This window comes from Protomyctophum bolini, assembly GCF_963924005.1.
Source record: "Protomyctophum bolini genome assembly, chromosome: 3".
Taxonomy (NCBI): Eukaryota; Metazoa; Chordata; class Actinopteri; order Myctophiformes; family Myctophidae; genus Protomyctophum; species Protomyctophum bolini.
The window spans coordinates 1,807,001-1,828,482 of record NC_137864.1 but is presented as its reverse complement, the minus strand read 5'-3'; the positions used below and the strand labels follow the sequence as shown (position 1 = coordinate 1,828,482).

General features: G+C 42.5%; 1 protein-coding gene across 1 annotated transcript in view; it reads left to right on the top strand.

Annotated features, from left to right (window-relative positions):
- The window catches only part of tmem131l (transmembrane 131 like), a 101,009-nt gene that overhangs the window by 50,160 nt on the left and 29,367 nt on the right, over positions 1-21,482 (top strand). Inside the window, 10 exon segments of the mRNA XM_080759711.1 lie at positions 795-872; positions 4,607-4,811; positions 8,965-9,023; positions 9,682-9,787; positions 11,764-11,851; positions 16,550-16,694; positions 17,496-17,666; positions 18,672-18,741; positions 19,723-19,846; positions 20,936-21,005. Coding sequence (XP_080615837.1) covers positions 795-872; positions 4,607-4,811; positions 8,965-9,023; positions 9,682-9,787; positions 11,764-11,851; positions 16,550-16,694; positions 17,496-17,666; positions 18,672-18,741; positions 19,723-19,846; positions 20,936-21,005 — 1,116 coding nt within the window.

The following is a 21,482-nucleotide window of genomic DNA, read 5'->3' as shown; positions in this document are numbered from 1 at the left end:
CTCTTTATTTTCCATTTGGTACGTTTTTTTTTTAATCCCCCTCCCAAAAAAAACAACCTTGAGGGGCAATATGTTTTATATGCACGATTACAAATGAAAGATAATTGAATTGAGAGCCAGTGAGTCTCCTCCACTACTTCCTACTTCCTCATTTCGGGACTCGTCGTGTCAGTCTTGTGATATTGTGATTACGCTACAGTTACCCTTAAAAAAACATGTCAACTCAATGTCATTGTTGTAACTATGATATCGATAGAAATTCATAATTTTTTAATGTCATATTTAGCCATACGAGCGCAATATCCATAGCGTCCCTCCCAGCAGCAACAACAACCCCATAGCCATGAAGTGACCTGGCTCAGCCAATAGAATGACGGGGGGAGGGGGGTGGAGCTAGATTTTAATTTGTTTGGAAACACTCGATCAATTCTGTGTACAAACACTGGAAACTTGTCTACAATACCTTTAAGTAAACGGTTGGTTCTCAACTTATTTTGTTTCCAGAGTGCATTCTTTCTTTGTGTGACCCTCAACACATGATTTATGACTCCCAGGGCCACGTTATTAGTATCACACCCAATAATATAGTGATTATAAAATTATTATTTAATTAATACAAAAATAAAATTAAAGGCCCCATTTAGGTTGCCGTGGGCGGCCCCCGGGCCCACAGTCTGATACCCTAAGACAAAATATGGCCCCTGGGGAAAATGAATTGGGGAACCCTGGTCTACACTGTGCACACAGTCGCTGTTTATTGAACCGTCTAATTCTGGTGTCTGATGTGTTGACAGGAAGATGCGTCTAACATCACCATCCTGGGTCTGGTCCTGGAGTGCAGCTTACCCAAGGCTTTATTTAGCAGACCTCAGGTACGGTTACTGTGTTCCTCTCAACGATAACTGTATACATAATATCACTCATCCCCACCAAACACTCTTCAGGGGTCCTCCAATGAAAAGAGCCACGCCAGGGGCCCCCCCAAAAGGTGCCCAGTTCCAATCTTACCACCCACTACTGGTCAGGGGTCTGCCTTATATAACAATAGTCATATAATAGTGAGAAATCAATGTTGCACATTAACCCATTTAGGCCAGTTTTCTGAAATACCTCATGTTTCTGTATCAGTGGTGCTCAATGATTTGATATCATATTTGAGTCAAGGACCCCAACAATGATATGTAATTGGCCACCGACTCCCATCTGAACATATGTTGTTCCAGGGACCTCCTCAGAAGCAAAGATTTGAGTTAAAAAAAAACGTTCGCTCTGAAAGAATTTCAGACACATTTTCATGATTTTTTTCAAAAATAGCAGACCTACAAGTTCATATCTGTAGATCTGCTATTTTTCAACAGCTAAAGCACAACATAATGCTGAACAGTTTGACTCCATAAAACGCGTAACCCGCATTCTAATCAAACATTCTACGCTGCCGAGATTGTTTTATTACCTTATTAGAGCATACGCTGAATTATTTGGGCTTTTGATCCGTGAAAATCACAAGACCCTCCTCCACGAGGCGTTGTACCCCCGTTCATTTGCATTGGCCTCAATTTCCCAGAAGCCCTAGCAGCAGTGTTGATTTCCGGTTTCGTCGTCATAACGTGAAGGTCTCGTCTCCAGCTCCACACGGCAAAGACGGAGTTTCTTTTTAATTATTACAACAATACGGCGGATTAAACACATTTGGGGACCTCCTTATTTTCTAAATCATTTGGGGACCCCAGGGTTTGGGAACCACAGAAGGATGTATATAGACATTACCTGTCCTCCGGTACACATGGGAGTCACACCTAGCCTGCCCCCTGCTGCCTGGGAGACGCCACAGCGTCTGTATGGTGTCTCTCTGCTTCCTGTACACCCCTCAGAGGATTGGTTAAACCAAATTAACCCATTCTGACCTGAGATCAGATTCTAAAAATGTCTTCTACATCCTGACAGTTTTCCATTCTGACCTGAGATCATATTCTAAAAATGTCTTCTACTACGTCAGTCGTTCTTCGATTTTTCAAAAATAGCAGACCTACAAGCTCGTAGCGCGCCACTCGGTGGCGCGCTATGAGCTTGTAGATCTGCTATTTTTCAATAGCTAAAGCACGACATGATGCTAACACCAAAATGGTGTCTCATTAAGAGACCTGAGTCCCCCCCCCCCCCCCCCCAGAATAGGGATGCTGGCTGGGGTTCTGGTGGTTAAAGCAATTAGATGGTTTGCGTCTGTGCAAACATGACACTATGGCAGGGGAACAAGCAGCTGTGGGCTTGTATTGCGTTGCGTCACGCTGGGTTCATTATGAAGTCCACAGAGAGCGGCAATTCTAAAAGCCTGGCGGGTGATGTGAAGTCAAGTCATCCTTCTGTTGTGTCAGTGGTCGGACACCGCCACATGTCTGTCTGTCTGGGAGGAACACCTGCTCCCCTTACTTCTGTTTTAACACATTCTAAGCGCTATCAATATTTCAAAATCAAGATATTGTTTACCGCCATTTCAATTTCTTGAATACATTTATGTGCTTTTATTCCACCCTCTTATTTCATAGAGGTATTTCAGAATCTTTCTTATCGGTAATGATTGTAGAAGTATTCGGTCTGCAAAATCTACACAAGCTCTATATTCCCACGGTGCAGTACTTAGTTTTTTGGTTTAGACTATAGTCATTGGTTAGACCAGTCATTAGTCCTATATATACTAACTATACAACCTATCTCAAACCCTCACCCTAAACCTATAACCTCCCACGGGGCAGCACACCTAAACCAACCTTAACCCATGTCTAACCAATGACTAGTCTAAACTAAGTATGCACCCCAAACCCTCACCCTAAACCTATAACCTCCCACGGGGGCAGCACACCTAAACCTATAACCTTAACCCATGTCTAACCAATGACTAGTCTAAACTAAGTATGCACCCCAAACCCTCACCCTAAACCTAACCTCCCACGGGGGCAGCACACCTAAACCTATAACCTTAACCCATGTCTAACCAATGACTAGTCTAAACTAAGTATGCACCCCAAACCCTCACCCTAAGCCTAACCTCCCACGGGGCAGCACACGTAAACCTATAACCTTAACCCATGTCTAACCAATGACTAGTCTAAACTACATTAAGTATGCAGTATGCACCCCATATTCCCATAGTAATCATTGCTGTGTCTGAGTGTTTGTTCAGAAACACGACACATGATGTAACTTGATGTAACACATACGTCGGGTTTAGGATAATTTCATCCAATCAGGAGACCGAACCCCATACAAGGAGACCATGTGTGGGGCTGGAATCAATTGGCATAACGACTAAATTGGGGGAGAAAAGGGGTTCTGGAAAATATTTGGCTACTCTGTATATGTTTAGTAGTTTAGTAGCAAAAAACAAACAAACAAACAAATAAACAACAACTAAATAATAATAATGAAACAAATAAAATCAATGTAACATTGTGTTATTTATCCCATTTTTGGCGTGAACCCCTTTTGGTGTTTTAAGCATGTTATACTTTAGCTATTGAAAAGTAGCTGGGTTATTTTTTATCAGGGTTAGGTACATAGGAAACAATTTGTTTCAGCTTTTATACTGTCCCACATGCTGTTTACACTTTTCTGACTAAAGTATTGAATCACGTGATTAATCAACGTTAGGCATGTAACGATATATCGTATATCGATATATATCGATATTAATCTCGACGATATGAATCGATTCATTGAAATAAATAAAAAAAAATAAAAAAAATGGGGGCTAGTGTGATGTGAAATGTGAGCTTTAGTCATATCCCATCATATTCAAGTGCTTTTGGAGAGAAATGACTACTTTCAGTAGTAGAGCACTGTAGAGGGGAGCTGTGTGTGTCTGTGACTGTAGAGGGGAGCTGTGTGTGTCTGTGACTGTAGAGGGGAGCTGTGTGTGTCTGTGACTGTGCCCAGGTGATGGTCGTTGATGCTCATCAAGGAAGGCAATTATGTTTCTGCACTGTCAAAAGTAATACTACTTCTTTTGCAATGTAGTTGAATTAAAAAAATCTCAGGGGGGAAGATACATTATATAAAATAAAATAAAAACGGTAATTTTACGAATCATATCGTGAGTTGCAGTGTTTTTTTTGGCAGCAGATTTTCATTTTAGTCATAGTCTCTTCAATAGTTTTCATTAAGTTTCAGTCACATTTTAGTCATATGGAATGTTTTAGTGTTAAGTCTAGTTTTAGTCGACTAAATATCATAAGACTTTAGTCGACTAAATCTACAGTTGAGATTTAGTCGACTAAAATGTATTTTGGCAGGCCTTGATGCCGTCGTAATGACTGATTTTACACTTGCAACCAAGTGTAAAATGACTTGCACTGGATCTCTTGCACTAGTCCCTTCCTAACATTTTAGTCTAGTTTTTATTTGTTGACGAAATTGTCAGCATATTTAGTCTCAGTTTTAGTGACCATACTAGTTTTCATTTTAGTCTCCATTTAGTTTTCGTCGGTGGAAAAAGGTAGTCGACGAACATCTTCCGTCTTAGTTTTAGTCGACGAGAACAACACCGGTGAGTTGAGTGAATCGCTACTACGCCTAATCGACGTCGTCGTCGTTAATTGTTTCCGTCTCTCAGGGTTCATGTCTGCAGACCGAGGAGGACGAGGAGGAGGAGGAGGAGAAGCTCCGCCTCCAAGTCAGCCTGTCGGAGCGAGGCGGTCACCCAGCGCACCTGGACAAGCTCAAACCCTACGTCACCGAGCACATCCTGCTGCTGCTGGCCGTGCCCGGCTCCGCCGCCGCCGCCGCCGCCGCCGCCGCCGCTGGCCCCAAGTCAGCCGGTGGGTTTCCTTTTAACCTAATAGTCCCATACCTTATATAACCCTCAGCACTGACTGAAGATCAGCTGCTGGCTGTGCCGTGCCCGGCTCCGCCGCTGCTGGCCCCACGTCAGCCACCGGTGGGTTTCCTATAAATCCAACCCATACGCGGGCAACTGGCGGCCCGCGCGGGCCACATGCGGGCTATAGCCCCCACCTTCACTTAAAGGAGAATTCCATACTAAAAGGCTTTCTTACCTTTCTTTGTAGTTGTTACGTCCCCATCAAAGAGGTCCAGGTGTTATTTTGTGCAAAAGCTCCTCATTGGCTATTTCCCCTACCATAAGCCCTAAATGAATTGCATTGAATTGAATGGGATGTATGGGGTGTTGTGCTAATTCGCTTATTTCCATCGCTCAAAATTATATATTTTTTGTATATATCCTGTCTTCATAATGTAAATAATAACCCAAGCGGCACACTTTACTACTTATTTAGATGGAAATAAGCGAATTAGCACAACACCCCATACATCCCATTCAATTCAATGCAATTCCTTTAGGGCTTAGGGTAGGGGAAATAGCCAATAAGGAGCTTTTGCACAAAATAACAACTGGACCTCTTTGATGGGGACGTAACGACTACAAAGAAAGGTAAGAAAGCCTTTTAGTATGGAATTCTCCTTTAACGTGGCCCTCAGTTTAATTTTGGAATACTGATATGTTATTGATTTCAAGCTGTTTGCAATTCCAAACTAACCTGACTTTGCCAGCTGGGGGTGGTATTGCGTAACCATGTTCCCCAGCACAGCAACCATCTGGGATCTCTCAGGGAGTTGAGCTAACACCGAACAGCTCCTGTACCGAACCAATCAGCGTGAGCTAAGGGCGGGACATGTGCGAAACCGGATGTGAAGCTATATAGACACGTCAATATGATTGGTTGTGTTTGCACGCCCACACGGTGATAGACAGACGGTCCCATCCAATCATCTACCAAGTATCTTGAAAAAAATGAACAGCCCCGTCATCGAATTGCCTCCCGAGATCCCAGATCCCAATAAGCTGTGAAACAAACTTGTGTAGCAAGCTTCTTGGATCTGGCAGCGTCAGGTTAATTCCAAACATGACCCTCTTTAAAACCCATTCTGGGCGGGAACCCATTTTTGGTGTTAGCATTACGTTATGCTTTAGCTATTGAAAAATAGCAGATCTACAAGCTCGTAGGTCTGCTTGTAGGTCTGCTATTTTTGAAAAACCGAAGAGCGACTGACGTAGAAGACATTTCTAGAATCTGATCTCAGGTCAGAATGGAAAACTGTCAGGATGTAGAAGACATTTCTAGAATCTGATCTCAGGTCAGAATGGGTTACTTTAATTACGCTTTAAATTAGTAGCTTGCTGAGTAGTATTACAATTAATGTCATTGTCTTTTTTAATGTCCAATATTAGTTAAAATGACTCTTCAGGATCTCAATAAAAATTTGCGTCGCATCGCGACACGTTTTGAACTTGTAGATCGGCTATTTTTCCTACGAACACGCATGCAATGTGTGAGTGAGTATGGAAATCGTCAAAGTTGCCCACCCCTGATCTAACCCCATTTTTAGACCTGACTCTACAAAATGTCAGTGGTGCTCAACCTTTTGTCACGTCAAGGACCACCCAGAATTATCGGTAATTGGCCGTGGACACGCCCCCATCTGAAAATATGTAGTTCAGGGACCTCCCCCAGAAGCAAAGGTTTGAGTTAAAAACATTCGCCGTGAAAGAATATACATTGAAAGATTTGCACCACCATTTTTCAAAAATGGCAGATCTACAAGCTCGTAGATATGAGCTTGTATAGATCTATTTTTTCAATAGCTAAAGCATAGCATAATGCTTAAAAACACCAAAAGGGCGTTCCCATGCAGAAAATGGGCTAATAGTCCTATCGGCTATGAACCTTTTAACCCTCAGCGCTGACTGCAGATCAGCTGCTGGGTTCCTGATTGTCGATAAATGCATGTCTTTGCTGTACTGTCTGTACACTGTACTGTACACTGCACTGTCTGTCCCCTGCATTTCCGACCGATCGACTTCAGGATCCGATGGTTTGATGAGCCGAATGGGGGGGGTCTTAATTTGACATGACGATTCATCATCGTCATGCAGATAATTCCGGTTTCATGTTTTTTGTGTTTTTGTCGTTTTTGTCGAGCACAGGAACATTATATGAACAGAAATGTTTCTGTTTGGCTTTCATGGGCTTTGAAGTTGCACAGGGCAGACGTGTCAAATAACTAAATATATACAAAGAAATGGACTGGCATGGTTCATAACTTATAAGCATTGCGACGCAGCACTATTTTTGAAAATGTTTGAAAATACATTTTTCAACGTGAAAACGATTATGATAATGTCAACATAATTGCGATTATCACAAAACTGTGATAATCGCAATTATGTCTGTCTGTCTGTCTGTCTGTCTGTCTGTCTGTCTGTCTGTCTGTCTGTCTGTCTGTCTGTCTGTCTGTCTGTCTGTCTGTCTGTCTGTCTGTCCGTCCGTCCGTCCGTCCGTCCGAGATCCTAAACGTTTCCAACAATCGACTCCTTGAATTACTATACTATACTATAATACTATATGAAATGTACAGATTTTTTTTCACAAAAACAATTCAAAGCAAAGGTGAGTGAAATAATTCCCAAGTTCATCCCCTGTTCCACTCCCAGTGCATAACATAATGTACCCTTGTGTCCAGTAGTGTCCGGTACGATGTGAGCGGCAGTATCACCAGCAGCCATCACTCAGACACATTAACACCACTGTTTACACTGTGACGCAAAGCACTGGCCCTTAACGAGCTTCTCCTCGTTTCCTGTGGCTTGGCTCTTAATCGCGACTGATGTTTACTTTGATCTTTTGATAAACAACGCTCTCGTGCCTCGACGACGATGATGATGGGGTTGTTAAAGTATAGTTTTGTACCGTTATAGTCTCGACAGGCGACCATAGATCTCTGCCTAACACTCACTGATACGCACGGATTAAAGTTCTCTGATTTTACTCATTTTGGGATTCCATAGGAGTCTTCTAATGCAGTGGTTCCCACACCTTTTTATTTATTTAGCTCAAAACAAAAACAAATGAACAGATCTTCAAGCCCACAATATTGCTTTGCGCCGTGTTGTGTGAGCTTGCAGATCGGCTATTTTCTCTACTTCTTGAAACATTTATTTTTGGGTTTTTTTCATTTCTTCGTGAACTGACTGAAAAAAAAATCATCAATCATTTTAACTATAAGCATTATGTTATACTTTAGCTATTGGAAAAATAGCAGATCTACAAGCTCATGGCACCACCGAGGGGGCGCGCTACGAGCTTGTAGGTCTGCTATTTTTGAAAAAAGCAGTGGGAGTAGGTTTGTTAGCCGACCTGGGTGGCTTTCATTTAGATGTCACCAGACTAGATACATCCATATATCAGTTTGGCCCAATATATTATATTATCGTATGACAGCTATCGGCAAATTATAACCACTTTGAGCCTGGTGGTCCCAATTTCGGGGCATGTCAACTCATTACAGGCTAAATATTTCAAATGAACTAGAAATGTTCAAAAAGACATGCCAAGCTTTCTGGGTCAAAACACCAGTAATCGGTGCTCTAGGTGAGACTGGAAACCAGACAAATCTACCATCGCAACAAACAAACAGAAAAACCCTTTGCATATTTTGTCAGCTGTGATTGGATTTGCAATGGATTGGTAATCTGGCCATGCCAGGCTATGGCATTGGACCCCAAACATGGCATGGGCCGGGCCTATCGTTAGGCAGAGATCTCCCATCGTCTGGTTACGTGAGACCAGACCTCCAAAGAGTGTACGAGTAAAGAAGTCTTCTAAATCCCATTCTTCTTAAAGCCCCTCCATCTGAAAATATGTTGTTCCAGGGACCTCACCAGAAGCAAAGATTTGAGTTAAAATGTTCACTACTGTAATAATATATATTCAAAGATTCGAGGCACATTTTCACGATTTTTCAAAAATAGCAGACCTACAAGCTCGTAGCGCGTAGTAGATCTGCTATTTTTCAATAGCTAAAGTATAACGTGATGCTTAAAACACCAAAAGGGGGTTCTTTAAAGGGCTTTTTTTTCTCTCTTCATCAGTTTGTTTGTTGTTGTCCACACAGGAGAGCTGAAGATAGGAGTTCACATGTTGAACTCTGGAGGGAAGAAGCTCTATGTAAAGGTGAGACAGTGTTTTTCACCGGGATCCTGCACTCTGTCTTAGGCATGTAACGATTCACTCAACTCACGGTACCATTCGTATCACGATATGAGGTTCACGATACGATTTTTCACGATATTAAAATAAATATAATATATTTTAAAGAAAAATCACCTTTTTTAAAATGTTATATAATGTATCTTCCCCCCTGAGATCTTTTTATTTAACTACATTGCAAAAGAAGTAGCAGAGTAACAGTGCAGAAACATAATTGCCTTCCTCTAAAGTCACACACACACACACACACACACACACACACACACACACACACACAGCTCCCCTCTACAGTGCTCTACTACTGAAAGTAGTCATTTCTCTCCAAAAGCACTTGAATATGATGGAATATGACTGAAGCTGACATTTCACATCATCACACACTAGCCAACCAAAAAAGTTTTTTTTCAATGAATCGATTCATATCGTCGGGATATCGTTATACATGCCTATACTCTGTCTGCATCAGTACATTTATTCACCTACAGTAACAAACCCTCTGCATTTAAACTGACCTGAGCAGCCTCTGTAACTTGGTCCGCTCCCACCCACCACCACCACCACCGCCGCCACCGCCACCGCTACACAGAGTCTAGGTTTAATTTCTAGTTTTGTTTGTGTTCAGGACATGTCGGTGCTTTCCAAGGTGGACGCCAGCCTGGACTTCAAACAGGTTCTCCTGAGACCCGAGGCCAGGAACTTCACACAGGTGGCCTCGCTGTCCTGCGCAGGTACACACAGGACACGGACACAGACACGACCAACTCCTGGGTTCACCAAATCATTACAAACGTTACTGACTCAATGTGACTCATGGACAGTGGTGGAAGAAGTATCAAAAGTAATATGAAAGTAATGTAGAAAGTATACAAGTGCTCCAGTGAAGTAAAAAACATTCCGAAATTGTGTTACTTAGTTATTTACACCACTGGACACGACTAACTCCTGATTCACCACAAACGATGGGGGGGGGGGGGGGGGGGGGGGGGGGGGCAGTGAAGCCAATAGTGTCTGAAGCCAGTAGGAAATCTTGACTTCCTGAAAGTCCATATAATGGCCTGTTGTGGCGCTGCTGTCATTGGGCCCCAAAAACCCCCATAGAGCTCCATAGAGGTCCATGTATTTGGGCCCAACTTCACCTGGACTGTATTACCTTAAATAAACATGGCCATGAATACTTTCTGCTTCCAGTCACTAGTTCAAAGTCTCATTTCTCATGTCGTAATACACTTTTTGGAAAATTATGGTCCCGTTTATTTAAATAAAATGACCATAAAGTCGCGTATGTTCTGAGGGGCTTGGCTACCGTTACAGTCTATGAACGGGATCACCCACCCGCTCGAGTCAAAATAAAAACCAACGAAGAAGAAGGGGGGAAGTCCCGCCTCGTGGCCAATGAGCCAGCTGGGCCCAAACGGATCTAGAAAGATGGCGATTTACAATTCAAGGACTGACGGGCTTCATCTTACGTCCATATCAGACCCGGAGAACGCTTTGTCCATATTCTTTATTTTACAGTCTATGCTTAGCCTGTAGCACATGCCGTAGCACTTGCCCTAGCCTCGACGACCTTATGCAAAGGCTTAACTTAAGTGTGATTTAGAGAGCAGTAAAACATAGCACTCTACACTGTATACTCACTGCGAACGCAGTGAGCACTTACTAAGAGACCTAGCAGATCATGTCTGTCTGTGTGTGTGTGTGTGTGTCTGTCTGTCTGTGTGTGTGTCTGTCCCGCTATCCAAATATGGAGTGTGTTGCATCAGCAATCACTCAGCTCCATATATGGGCACAAAAGGGGCCAGGTCCACTCAGCTCCATATATGGGCACAAAAGGGGCATTATGTGGACCTGGCCCGCTGTTACTGTATATTATACAGTAACAGCGGGACAGACACACAGACAGACAGACAGACAGACAGACATGATCTGCAGGGTCTCAGCTGCGTTCGCTTCCCGCGTTTGCGTGTCTTACTGGTAGCTTTACTGTACAGTTTTTTCTACTGTTAGACAGATGCTAGGTTAGCATCTTAGCTTCCTTGTGATTCTTGATGGCTATTTTATGTTCTTCTGGATTATTAAGAGCGTCTTCTAAAATGCCAAAAAATCGTCCAAACCTCGTATGACCACGACTGTTCCAATGTGTTCCAATGGATCCGATGTTAATACTTCTCATTGGCTCAATATTTATAAAAAAAAAAAACCCACAGACACACTTAAAGGGTCACTTCACCCAGATTTGCAACCAGATCTTATTTTAATGATGTTTGGGAGACAATAAATACTTTCCTGTGGGTAATATGTGTTTTCTTTTAGATATTTCAGTATTTCAAAGTGTCCATGGGCTCCATGATGTCATGGACACTGGGGCTCACTTACTTCCTGGACTACATGTTGTCTCCACCTATCCACTATAGGAGGAGCAGTGGACCAAAGCATTATGGGAATTGTAGTTGAAGAAGGACACTTTGAAATACTAAAATATCTAAAAACACATATTGCCCACATAAAAACCCCCGGGAAAGTGTTTCTTGTCTCGTTGTGGGCGGGTGAATGGGTTAAAATAAGATCTGGTTGCAAAAGGGGTGAAGTGGCCCTTTAAAGGGATACCGTAGTTAAAGGGATAGTTCAGCGACGACATTATACGAAGGTACTGTACAACAATTAACCGTTTCTAGGAATAACAGCCAATCACTGTCATCTGCAGGAGCGTTGCCTGGCAACAGCAGAAGATGCTCCGCCCATATCAGCCTACAGATCCTGGGCAACCACACCGCCAATACATTTACACACAGGTAACACACGCACGCACACACGCAGGGCTGCACATACAAATACATACAACTGCACGTAATAAGTAACAGTAAGTAAACATGAGTGCAATGTACTGTACATACATAGGCTACCATTATGTTGTACATACTGTACACTCACATACAACAGTGTAAACAAGATTAAAGTGACACACTGGATAGCTGTAATTAGGGGTGTCAAACCCTAATTTGAATTAGAATCGCGATTCCCGCTATGAACGATTCAAAATCGATTCATGGTTACAGTTACAGGAGTTTTCACTACATGGTGGTGTTTGTGATATGAAATGTAAGCTTACCCTGAGTCATTGTCAAGTTACTGTAGTACTAGCCTGGAACTCACGTATGCTTTCTATGGCATAGGCAGCTCCCGGCAGGACCCGCCGGGAGAAACTATGCGCAGCTGCGCGACATGAGACTAATTACTTAGAGCGACAGAGAGAGAGCGGAGCGTGTGTGTGTACATGTGTGCGTGTGTATGTCAATTTTACAAAGGTGCAGACGATCAGAAATCAGTAGAGAGTGACGATGTTTGCGCTACTCTATGCCGAATTGAAGTGGACTCAGACCCAGACTTTTTTTTCCTCCCTGGAAATAAAAACGTCTGGGTTTCCGAGGCTACTGTAGTCACTTCAGTTGGCTGTATTGAATTGAGAATCATTTTCATCGTTTTGAATATGGAAAGAAAATGCTTTTGAATTAATTTATTTTCGTTTTTGGATTGAGAATCGAGTTGAATCGAATCGTGACCCCAAGAATCGGAATCGAATCGAATTGTGGGACACCAAAATATTCACAGCCCTAGCTGTAATGTAATGATGATGATGATGATGACGCGAATAGGTGTGTTTTAAGTCTGCTCTTAAATTATGTCAACCGAGCTTGACTCTTGAAATTGGATCGGAGTTGATATTGTATTCATTTTGGGAATGGATAAGAGACTAATTAATGTGCGTTTTGTTTTCTCCTCCTCGTGGATTAAAGTTCTAAGTCGCCACAACTAATTTTAAGTCATTTAGATTCCATCGAAGCCAAGCATGTCATCTATGTCATCTAGACGGCCATGTTTGCACAGCGGAAATAGCCTCAATGCGATCTGCGATGCGTTGAGAGCTAGGGCATTAAGCAACTAGTCGACTAGTTTACTAATCCACTAGTCGACCTTGTTGGTACGAGTTGACTAGTTGATAAGAAAAGAAAAAAAAGTTTATTTTTTATTTATTTTTTGTAGGCCTCAAGATCAGGTAGATTGTAGTTATAGTAACCAATGTGCACCGTTTTTTAAATGTACAAATATCTATTTCCAAAAAAACAAAACAAACGCTTTTTTTTTTCTTTTTTCATAATGGGTAGTTGAACAACAAGTCGACTAGTAAACTAGGCAACTAGTCAACTAGCGTGGTGTACTATGAATCATATAGCATATTCATAACTACTTGGTTAGTCATAATTGTAATTGTATAACTTTAACTTCTGCAGGCCATTTGTCTCACCAAAGTGACCGACTATAGAACTGAAGGTCCTACTGTATCTGTAGGTACAGTAGAGTAGGGTCTTGGCTTGGCTTACAGCGGCTGATAAAATACCCAGGCTATTGTAATTACTGTGCAAAGATGCTTTCAAAATAGACCACCTGGGGCTTTGGGCCTTCCTGTTTGATTGTACAATTTACAATTTAGGCATTTAGCAGACGCTCTTAAAGGGACACTTCACCCTTTTTGCAAAAAAATATATGTTAATGACGTTTAGAAGCTTTAGATAACTTTCCTGGGGGTATTTATGTGTGTAATATGTGGGTTTAGATATTTTAGATTGTAGCAGTGAGCCTGTTGTCTCTGATGTCATGGACACTGGTCTCACTACCTTCCTGGACTACAATTCCCATAATTCTTTGGTGCACTGCTCCTCCTTGTGGATAGGGGAGAGCTGTCTTACTGAGACAACATGTAGTCCAGGAAGGAAGTGAGCCCAGTGTCCATGACATCAGAGACAACAGGCTCACTGCTACAATCTAAAATATCTAAAACCACATATTACACACATAAAGACCCCCAGGAAAGTGTTCTAAAGCTTCTAAACGTCATTAACATATATTTTTTTGCAAAAAGGGTGAAGTGTCCCTTTAATCCAGAGCGATTTACATTAAGCAAGAACAAAAAAGCATGGGAATACATCACATACAAAGCATTTATCATGAAACAAAAGCTAAGCTAAGAAAGTAACAGTGGAATATCTATATAATGAAACTATACATATAAACTATACATATATACTACTATGCTATACATATGTACTATGATGACGTGCTATGACTACATACAATGCAATTATAGTGCTGTCTACATAACATGCTTTAAGTCTGTATCAAATGCTATCTAAGTCTACAGAAATGCTGTGACAGAGCCATTATTTAGGGTGGGAGGCTACAGTTTGTCTCTTTGCATTTTATGACACACACACACACACACACACACACACACACACACAGGGACAAAGGTGACAGTGACACCCCACTGCATGTTATTATAGATGTATAAAGAGATGTTTTGGGAGAATTGGTGGGGAAGTGAGAGAGCGGCGGAGACCATGACAGGTCTTGACCTGGCCTGAATGTGCTATACGATGGAAAGATGACTTTGCTATGCTCGTTGTAACCTGATGTAACTATATGGGAGATGTCTTGTTTGAATAAAAGAGGGACTTTGCCTGGGAATCGCAGCTCATTTCTTGCTACATTAGGAAAATAAGGTAACGATCCACGGACCCCTGGAAGAAATGATACAACGCTAGTAAAAAATGACTAGACGTGAATGCCCTATTGAGAGCTCGTGGTTATTTGTTTTTAAAGATGAGACATTGTAGAGCATTTGGAGTGGTGAAACTGGTAATGTGTTTAGAAGCATATTCCATGAAACCCTTAATGGTCTTGGATATTTCATAAAAGCAAAAGGTCATGCTGGCTTCAATCTGTGACTTATTCACCCAATATTACACATTTGACATTATTGTGTTAATTGTTGTAGGAATCGGCAGCTCCTTTTCACGTCGTTTCACAAAATCGCACATTATAACTTTGCCGTATACAAAATGCTATCAGTCGTGAGATTTTACTTCGCTTTTTGTTCCCACGCCTCTGTGGTAGAGCATTTGGCAGTGGTTCCCACACTTCTTTCAATAGCTAAATTATAACATAATAATGTATGTAACCACCAAAAAGGGGTTCCCGACTCAAAATGGGTCAGATATTGGGCCCCAGACCCAAACTATACGGGGCCCAATATATATATGGAGTTCTTTGCCAGGCAATGCCCAAATATGGAGTCCATATGCAGAGCCTCTACAGCGGTGGGCACTGACTGGCCTACTTGGAACGATGCAAAGTTGGAAATGAATCCCCCCCCCCCCCCTCCCCGACCCAGATATCATGTCTATGTCCCTTTTTATATAGTGGGGGTCTTTGTCAGGCATGCCTAAAATATAGTGGAGTCTATATGCAGACGTCAGAATGATGCCGGAACAGGCCAGCTCCATATATGGACCCTATTATAGGCCATGTCCGGAGGCCTTTTTTGGGGGCGGTTCTGGAGAACCGTGGGTCCGACGGACTCGACACCCCGGCCACTGCACCACCGCGTGGCGACGTGGAGCGTTGTGTGTGGAATTTGAAGTGGGTGGGGCGAACGGTTTCTCAAGTTACGTGGATTGCACACAGACACACACAGACAGAGACTGGGTTCATAGATAGATAGATTTCTTAGATTTTTGAAAATGTCAGGAAACTAATGGGTCTAACTATAAGGGGGACCCCATAACAATGTGTCCGCGGCCCACAAATGGGACCCCCGAGCCAGTGTTTGGCAAAGGCGACCGCTGGTGGTCCGCGGAGGTATTGCAGGTGGTCCCTGGCCATGCATAAAAAAATAATATATATATATATATATATATATATAAAAAAGAAAAAAATGTTTTAATAACTTACAGGAGTTCTTACTGTATGGTGTGTGTGTGTGTGTGTGTGTGTGTGTGTGTGTGTGTGTGTGTGTGTGCGTGTGATATGAAATGTGAGCTTACCATAATCACAGTAATCCTTAATCATATATTCCATCACATTCAAACAAAACCACTGTATTTTATTAGATATTATTATTGATGTTATTATAGCTATTTTCTCCAGCTCCCTGTGGTGCATGAATGAACCCCCCCCCGCCCCCCCCCCACCACACCACTATTGTGTGGGGTGGGTCTATGATGGACAATAGTGGTGGTCCTCAGGTTCCTCTTAACCAATTCTGACCTGAGATCAGATTCATACGAGGTTTCCACTGGACAGACACTGGTCTGATTAACCCACTTCTGACCTGAGATCAGATTCTAAAAATGTCAGTCGCTCTTCGATTTTTCAAAAATAGCAGATCTACAAGCTCATAGCGCGCCACCGAGTGGCGCGCTACGAGCTTGTAGATCTGCTATTTTTCAATAGCTAAAGCATAACATGATGCTAACACCAAAAGGGGTTCCCGGTCAGAATGGGTTAAGTCAGGACGGCGGTGGTCCCAGCTGGGTCAAAATCAGTTGAAAACCCCCTGCGTTACAGGGAATGGGTACAGTACAGTACTGGACAGTACAGTCCAGTGACGATGATAATAATGTGCGTTTTGAATTGTCCTCCCCCTTTGTCAGGGCGTTGGGGTGGGACGTGTCCGGCGTCCTGCGGGTGAGACGGAAGGGGTCGGACGAGGTGGACCTGTGGGTGAGCAACCCTCTCCCCGTGCCCCTCACGCTCACCGGCGCCAGCCTCTCGCACGGGGCCCGGGGGCTGCTCAAGGTGACCAACCGACCGTCGCCAACTTGAACTTGAACTAATGACAGTTTTCTGAAAAAGCTACGTTTCTATGTCAGTCGTTCTTTCGACTTTTCAAAAAAATAGCAGACCTATAAGCTCGAGTGGCGCGCTACGAGCTTGTAGATCTGCTATTTTTCAATAGCTAAAGCATTACATGATGCTAATACCAAAAGGGGTTCCAGCCCAAAATGGGGTTACTGTTGTTTTTCAGGAAATGGAAAGCGGAACCCCCGATAGATTCAATGTGGTTATTTAGTCACAAGCTCAATTCATTTCACTGTGTCCATTTTCGCTTTCACTTTCGAAATGTTTGTAACACATAACGGAAATAGCCAGATCTACAAGCTTTGCAATGTGACGCGTTGTGCCCACGTTAGGAGCTTGTAGATTGGATATTTCCGCTACTTTGGTGCATTGCTTTTTATGACCAAGTAGGGCATGACTTTACAAAACTTAACTTTTCTTTTGACAAATTCTCTAAACGCATATAAACCCATTCTGGGCAGGAACCCCTTTTGGTGTTTTAACTAAGCATTTTGTTATACTTTAGCTATTGAAAAAAATGCAGATCTACGAGCTTGTAGGTCTGCTATTTTTGAAAAATCGTGAAAATGCGGCAACAAATTTTTGAATATAAATTCTTTCAGAAGACTTTTTTTTTTTGTAATTTCGACGTCAGGCCATTTTGAGAGTGTCTTGTCCTCGGCACTCGGAAATCATTACGTAGAGCAGTAGACGACGACGACAAAAAAAAAAGGTGTAATCACTGTTGATGTCTTTCAGGTGGTGAACTTCAGCGGCGCGGTCACGGTGCCTCACGGCTGCTGGAGGGTGCTGTCCCTGCGCGTCCTCAACAAGACGCTGCCCGTCAGCCTGCTGTCCACCCTCCGACTGGACACCAGCGTGGGCACTGCCCTGCGCCTGCCCCTGCACCTGCACTCCTCCATGGACAAGGTATTCAGACATTAGTATTAACAGTATTGACAGTATTAAAAGGATAGAGACTGATCTGGCTCGAAGCTCCCCCCCCCCCCCCCCCCCACCCGCGCGCTATTCATGTCAGTGGAAGTAGCTCAGTGGCGTTTTGAAGCAGCCCGAAGGACCGTCTATTTCCGCCTTTTTTCGCCGATTCAGCATTTGGGTGGTCCAAATGCGGAAGTGCAACCGAGCGCTCAATGTTAACGCCCAGCTGCACGGGGTTTCCTCGTCATGAATCCACGGGTCCGTCCGCCTGCAGTCCTTCCTCTTACCACTAGGCCCCTTGGGTATAGACCAGAGGGTGGTGCAACTTTGACGACGGGGCGAGGGCCAATATATTTCCACACTCACTCCAGGGGGGCCACAGTGCTGTCGTAGCAAAAATAGCCGATCTACAAGCTCAAAACGCGTCGCTATGCGACGCGTTTTGAGCTTGTAGATCGGCTATTTTTTTGCTATATTTGAATTGGAAACCTGCAATTTATTCTGCTATTTTTGAATTGGAATCCTGAAAAGTAACCTAGTTTTTATTGAATTTCAAATGCATTTAGTTATAGTTATAGTTAACTTCATGAACTGTTAACGTAACTACATTGGACACAAAAAGGCAATAACATGTTAATACTAGTCATCAAGTACTAGTCATTCATTTAATACTAGTCATGAAGTAATTAACGCGGGTCTTGGAATTGTATAACAGCTGAAATCAATACGATATCAGTGTTCTGATATTAACATGAGGGCCGCATTAAGTGAAGGTGGGGGGCCGCATGTGGCCCCCGGGGCCGCCAGTTGCCCACCCATTGGTTCCCCAAACTTTTTCAGATCGAGACCCAAAAGAGAGATTTAGTCGATCTACAATCTCGCAACGTGTCGCTTCACGCCGCGTTATCTTGTAGATTGACTTTTTTCACAACTTAGTGTGTGTGTGTGTGCGTGTGTGTGTGTGTGTGTGTGTGTGTGTGTGTGTGTGTGTGTCAGCTGGGGGAGGTGCTGTTGGAGGTAGAGGGACAGTGTGCAAGACTCTGTCCTCTCAGAATATCTGAAACAGGTGAGAAGACAATCTCCCGGACACAGAGAACCGTGTACAGTGCACGGCGCAGGTCACCTTTACTTGTGTAGCACATTTAAAAACCAACGGAAGTTTACCCAAAGTGCTTTCCTTCCAAAATGACATCATAAAGACCTCATAAAATACAGCATACTGTAGTAAAAAGAAACGCAAAAGCAACACCTCATACAAATACAGCAAAAGTAAAAAGAACATACAATCAATGAGCAACACAATCTCTCTCTCTCTCTCTCTCTCTCTCTCTCTCTCTCTCTCTCTCTCTCTCTCTCTCAATTCAATTCAATTTCAATTCAATTCAAAGGAGCTTTATTGGCATGAGAAAACGTACGTTTACATTGCCAAAGCAGAAGTGGAACAAGACAATCAAAACAGAACAGTGTAATTTACAAATAAATATTGGATATAAATAGGAATTAAATAAAGGTGTAAACAGAGCTGTGTTATATTAGCACTTTGGGTAATATACTATCTTGTGAAACTATAAAAAAGCATTTTCTGTCAGAGATAGTTATGCAATATACATCCATATACAGTAGAATCCCATTCTGGGCCGGGAACCCATTTTGGTGTTAGCGTCATGTCGTGCTTTAGCTATTGAAAAATAGCAGATCTACAAGCTCATAGCGCGCCACCGAGTGGCGCGCTACAAGCTTGTAGGTCTGCTATTTTTTTGAAAAATCGAAGAGCGACGACTGACATAGAAGACATTTTTTTAGAACCTGATCTCAGGTCAGAATGGAAAACTGTCAGGATGTAGAAGATTTTTTTTTAGAATCTGATCTCAGGTCAGAATGGAAAACTGTCAGGATCTAGGAGACATTTTTTAGAACCTGATCTCAGGTCAGAATGGAAAACTGTCGGGATGTAGAAGATTTTTTTTTTAGAATCTGATCTCAGGTCAGAATGGGTTAAACTTGATAAACAGTGTCTCTCTCTCTCTCTCTCTCTCTCTCTCTCCAGGTCGTATCCAGTGGCATGGCTCTCTCCTCCCAGAAGCCCCCTCCTCACCCTGGGCCGTGGACAGCACGCTGGCTGCAGAGCTGTGCTCTCCACGGCACAGCCACAAAGATCAGCTCCCATGCAGGTAACAGATAACTGTTGACTATTTTAATCTACACTATTCTATATTTACGATCTCTTCTAATAAATCCCCCCCCCCCTCCCACACCACTGTGTCAGTCGTTCTTCGATTTTTCAAAAATAGCAGACCTTCAAGCTCGTAGCGCGCCACTCGGTGGCGCGCTATGAGCTTGTAGGTCTGCCCAGAATGGGTTAAGACTTTGAGATTGACTTTTAAGAGATTGATTTGATTTCAACATCAACCAAATCAAACTGCATTTCTCAACACAGTCAAGAATCAATGTAATGAAAAATGGTCAGCCTGTTGAAAATCTTGAAATAGAGATACACAAAGTCTAATTATTACGTCAAGTTTACTAATGAAGCATTATTATCAGCAGTAATAGTTATAATGAATGAACTGTTTTCTTTTGCACAACTATCAGACTTGTTATGTAGTCCATGTTCATTCCATTATGAACAGTGTTTTATCGTGTATCAGACTTGTTATGTAGTCCTTGTTCATTCCATTATGAACAGTGTTTTATCAGACTTGTTATGTAGTCCATGTTCATTCCATTATGAACAGTGTTTTATCGTGTATCAGACTTGTTATGTAGTCCATGTTCATTCCATTATGAACAGTGTTTTATCGTGTATCAGACTTGTTATGTAGTCCTTGTTCATTCCATTATGAATAGTGTTTTATCGTGTATCAGACTTGTTATGTAGTCCATGTTCATTCCATTATGAACAGTGTTTTATCGTGTATCAGACTTGTTATGTAGTCCATGTTCATTCCATTATGAACAGTGTTTTATCGTGTATCAGACTTGTTATGTAGTCCATGTTCATTCCATTATGAACAGTGTTTTATCGTGTATCAGACTTGTTATGTAGTCCATGTTCATTCCATTATGAACAGTGTTTTATCGTGTATCAGACTTGTTATGTAGTCCATGTTCATTCCATTATGAACAGTGTTTTATCGTGTATCAGACTTGTTTTGTAGTCCATGTTCATTCCATTATGAACAGTGTTTTATCGTGTATCAGACTTGTTATGTAGTCCATGTTCATTCCATTATGAACAGTGTTTTATGGCGTGTCCTCAGATGGCCCAGGCTTCCTGCTGAGCCTGATCAACCTCTGGACTTTGGTGCCACTCCACTCAATGAGAGCAAGGTAAAATACAGCATAATTACTGTATTTACAGTCCGGGCACCAGTTCACCTATTTACCCCCTTATCCCTAAACTTCCTTGCCTTTTTTCTTTTGGAGTGGTGCAACCACCACTCCTACAACCAGCAATGTCCGTGCGTATCTATGTAGCCGCGTATCTATGTGTCATGAGCACGAGTATGTGACTTATTAGTACCAGTAGGGGGCGCCAGAAACAGAGAGGGATAGTGATGTGCCTGCTGCCTGCTAATGAGAGAGAGAGAGAGAGAGAGAGAGAGGTGGGAGGGGGGGGGGGGGGAATTGCACAACTCAGTTCACACGGGTGTGATTTCTTTTTACTATTTAGAAAAACATTTGGGAGGGAACCCCTTTTGGTGTTAAAATAGCTAAATTATGTTATAATTGTGTTATAATTTAGCTATTGAAAAATAGCAGACTTGTTATGTAGTCCATGTCCATGCGCCACTCGGTGGTGCGCTA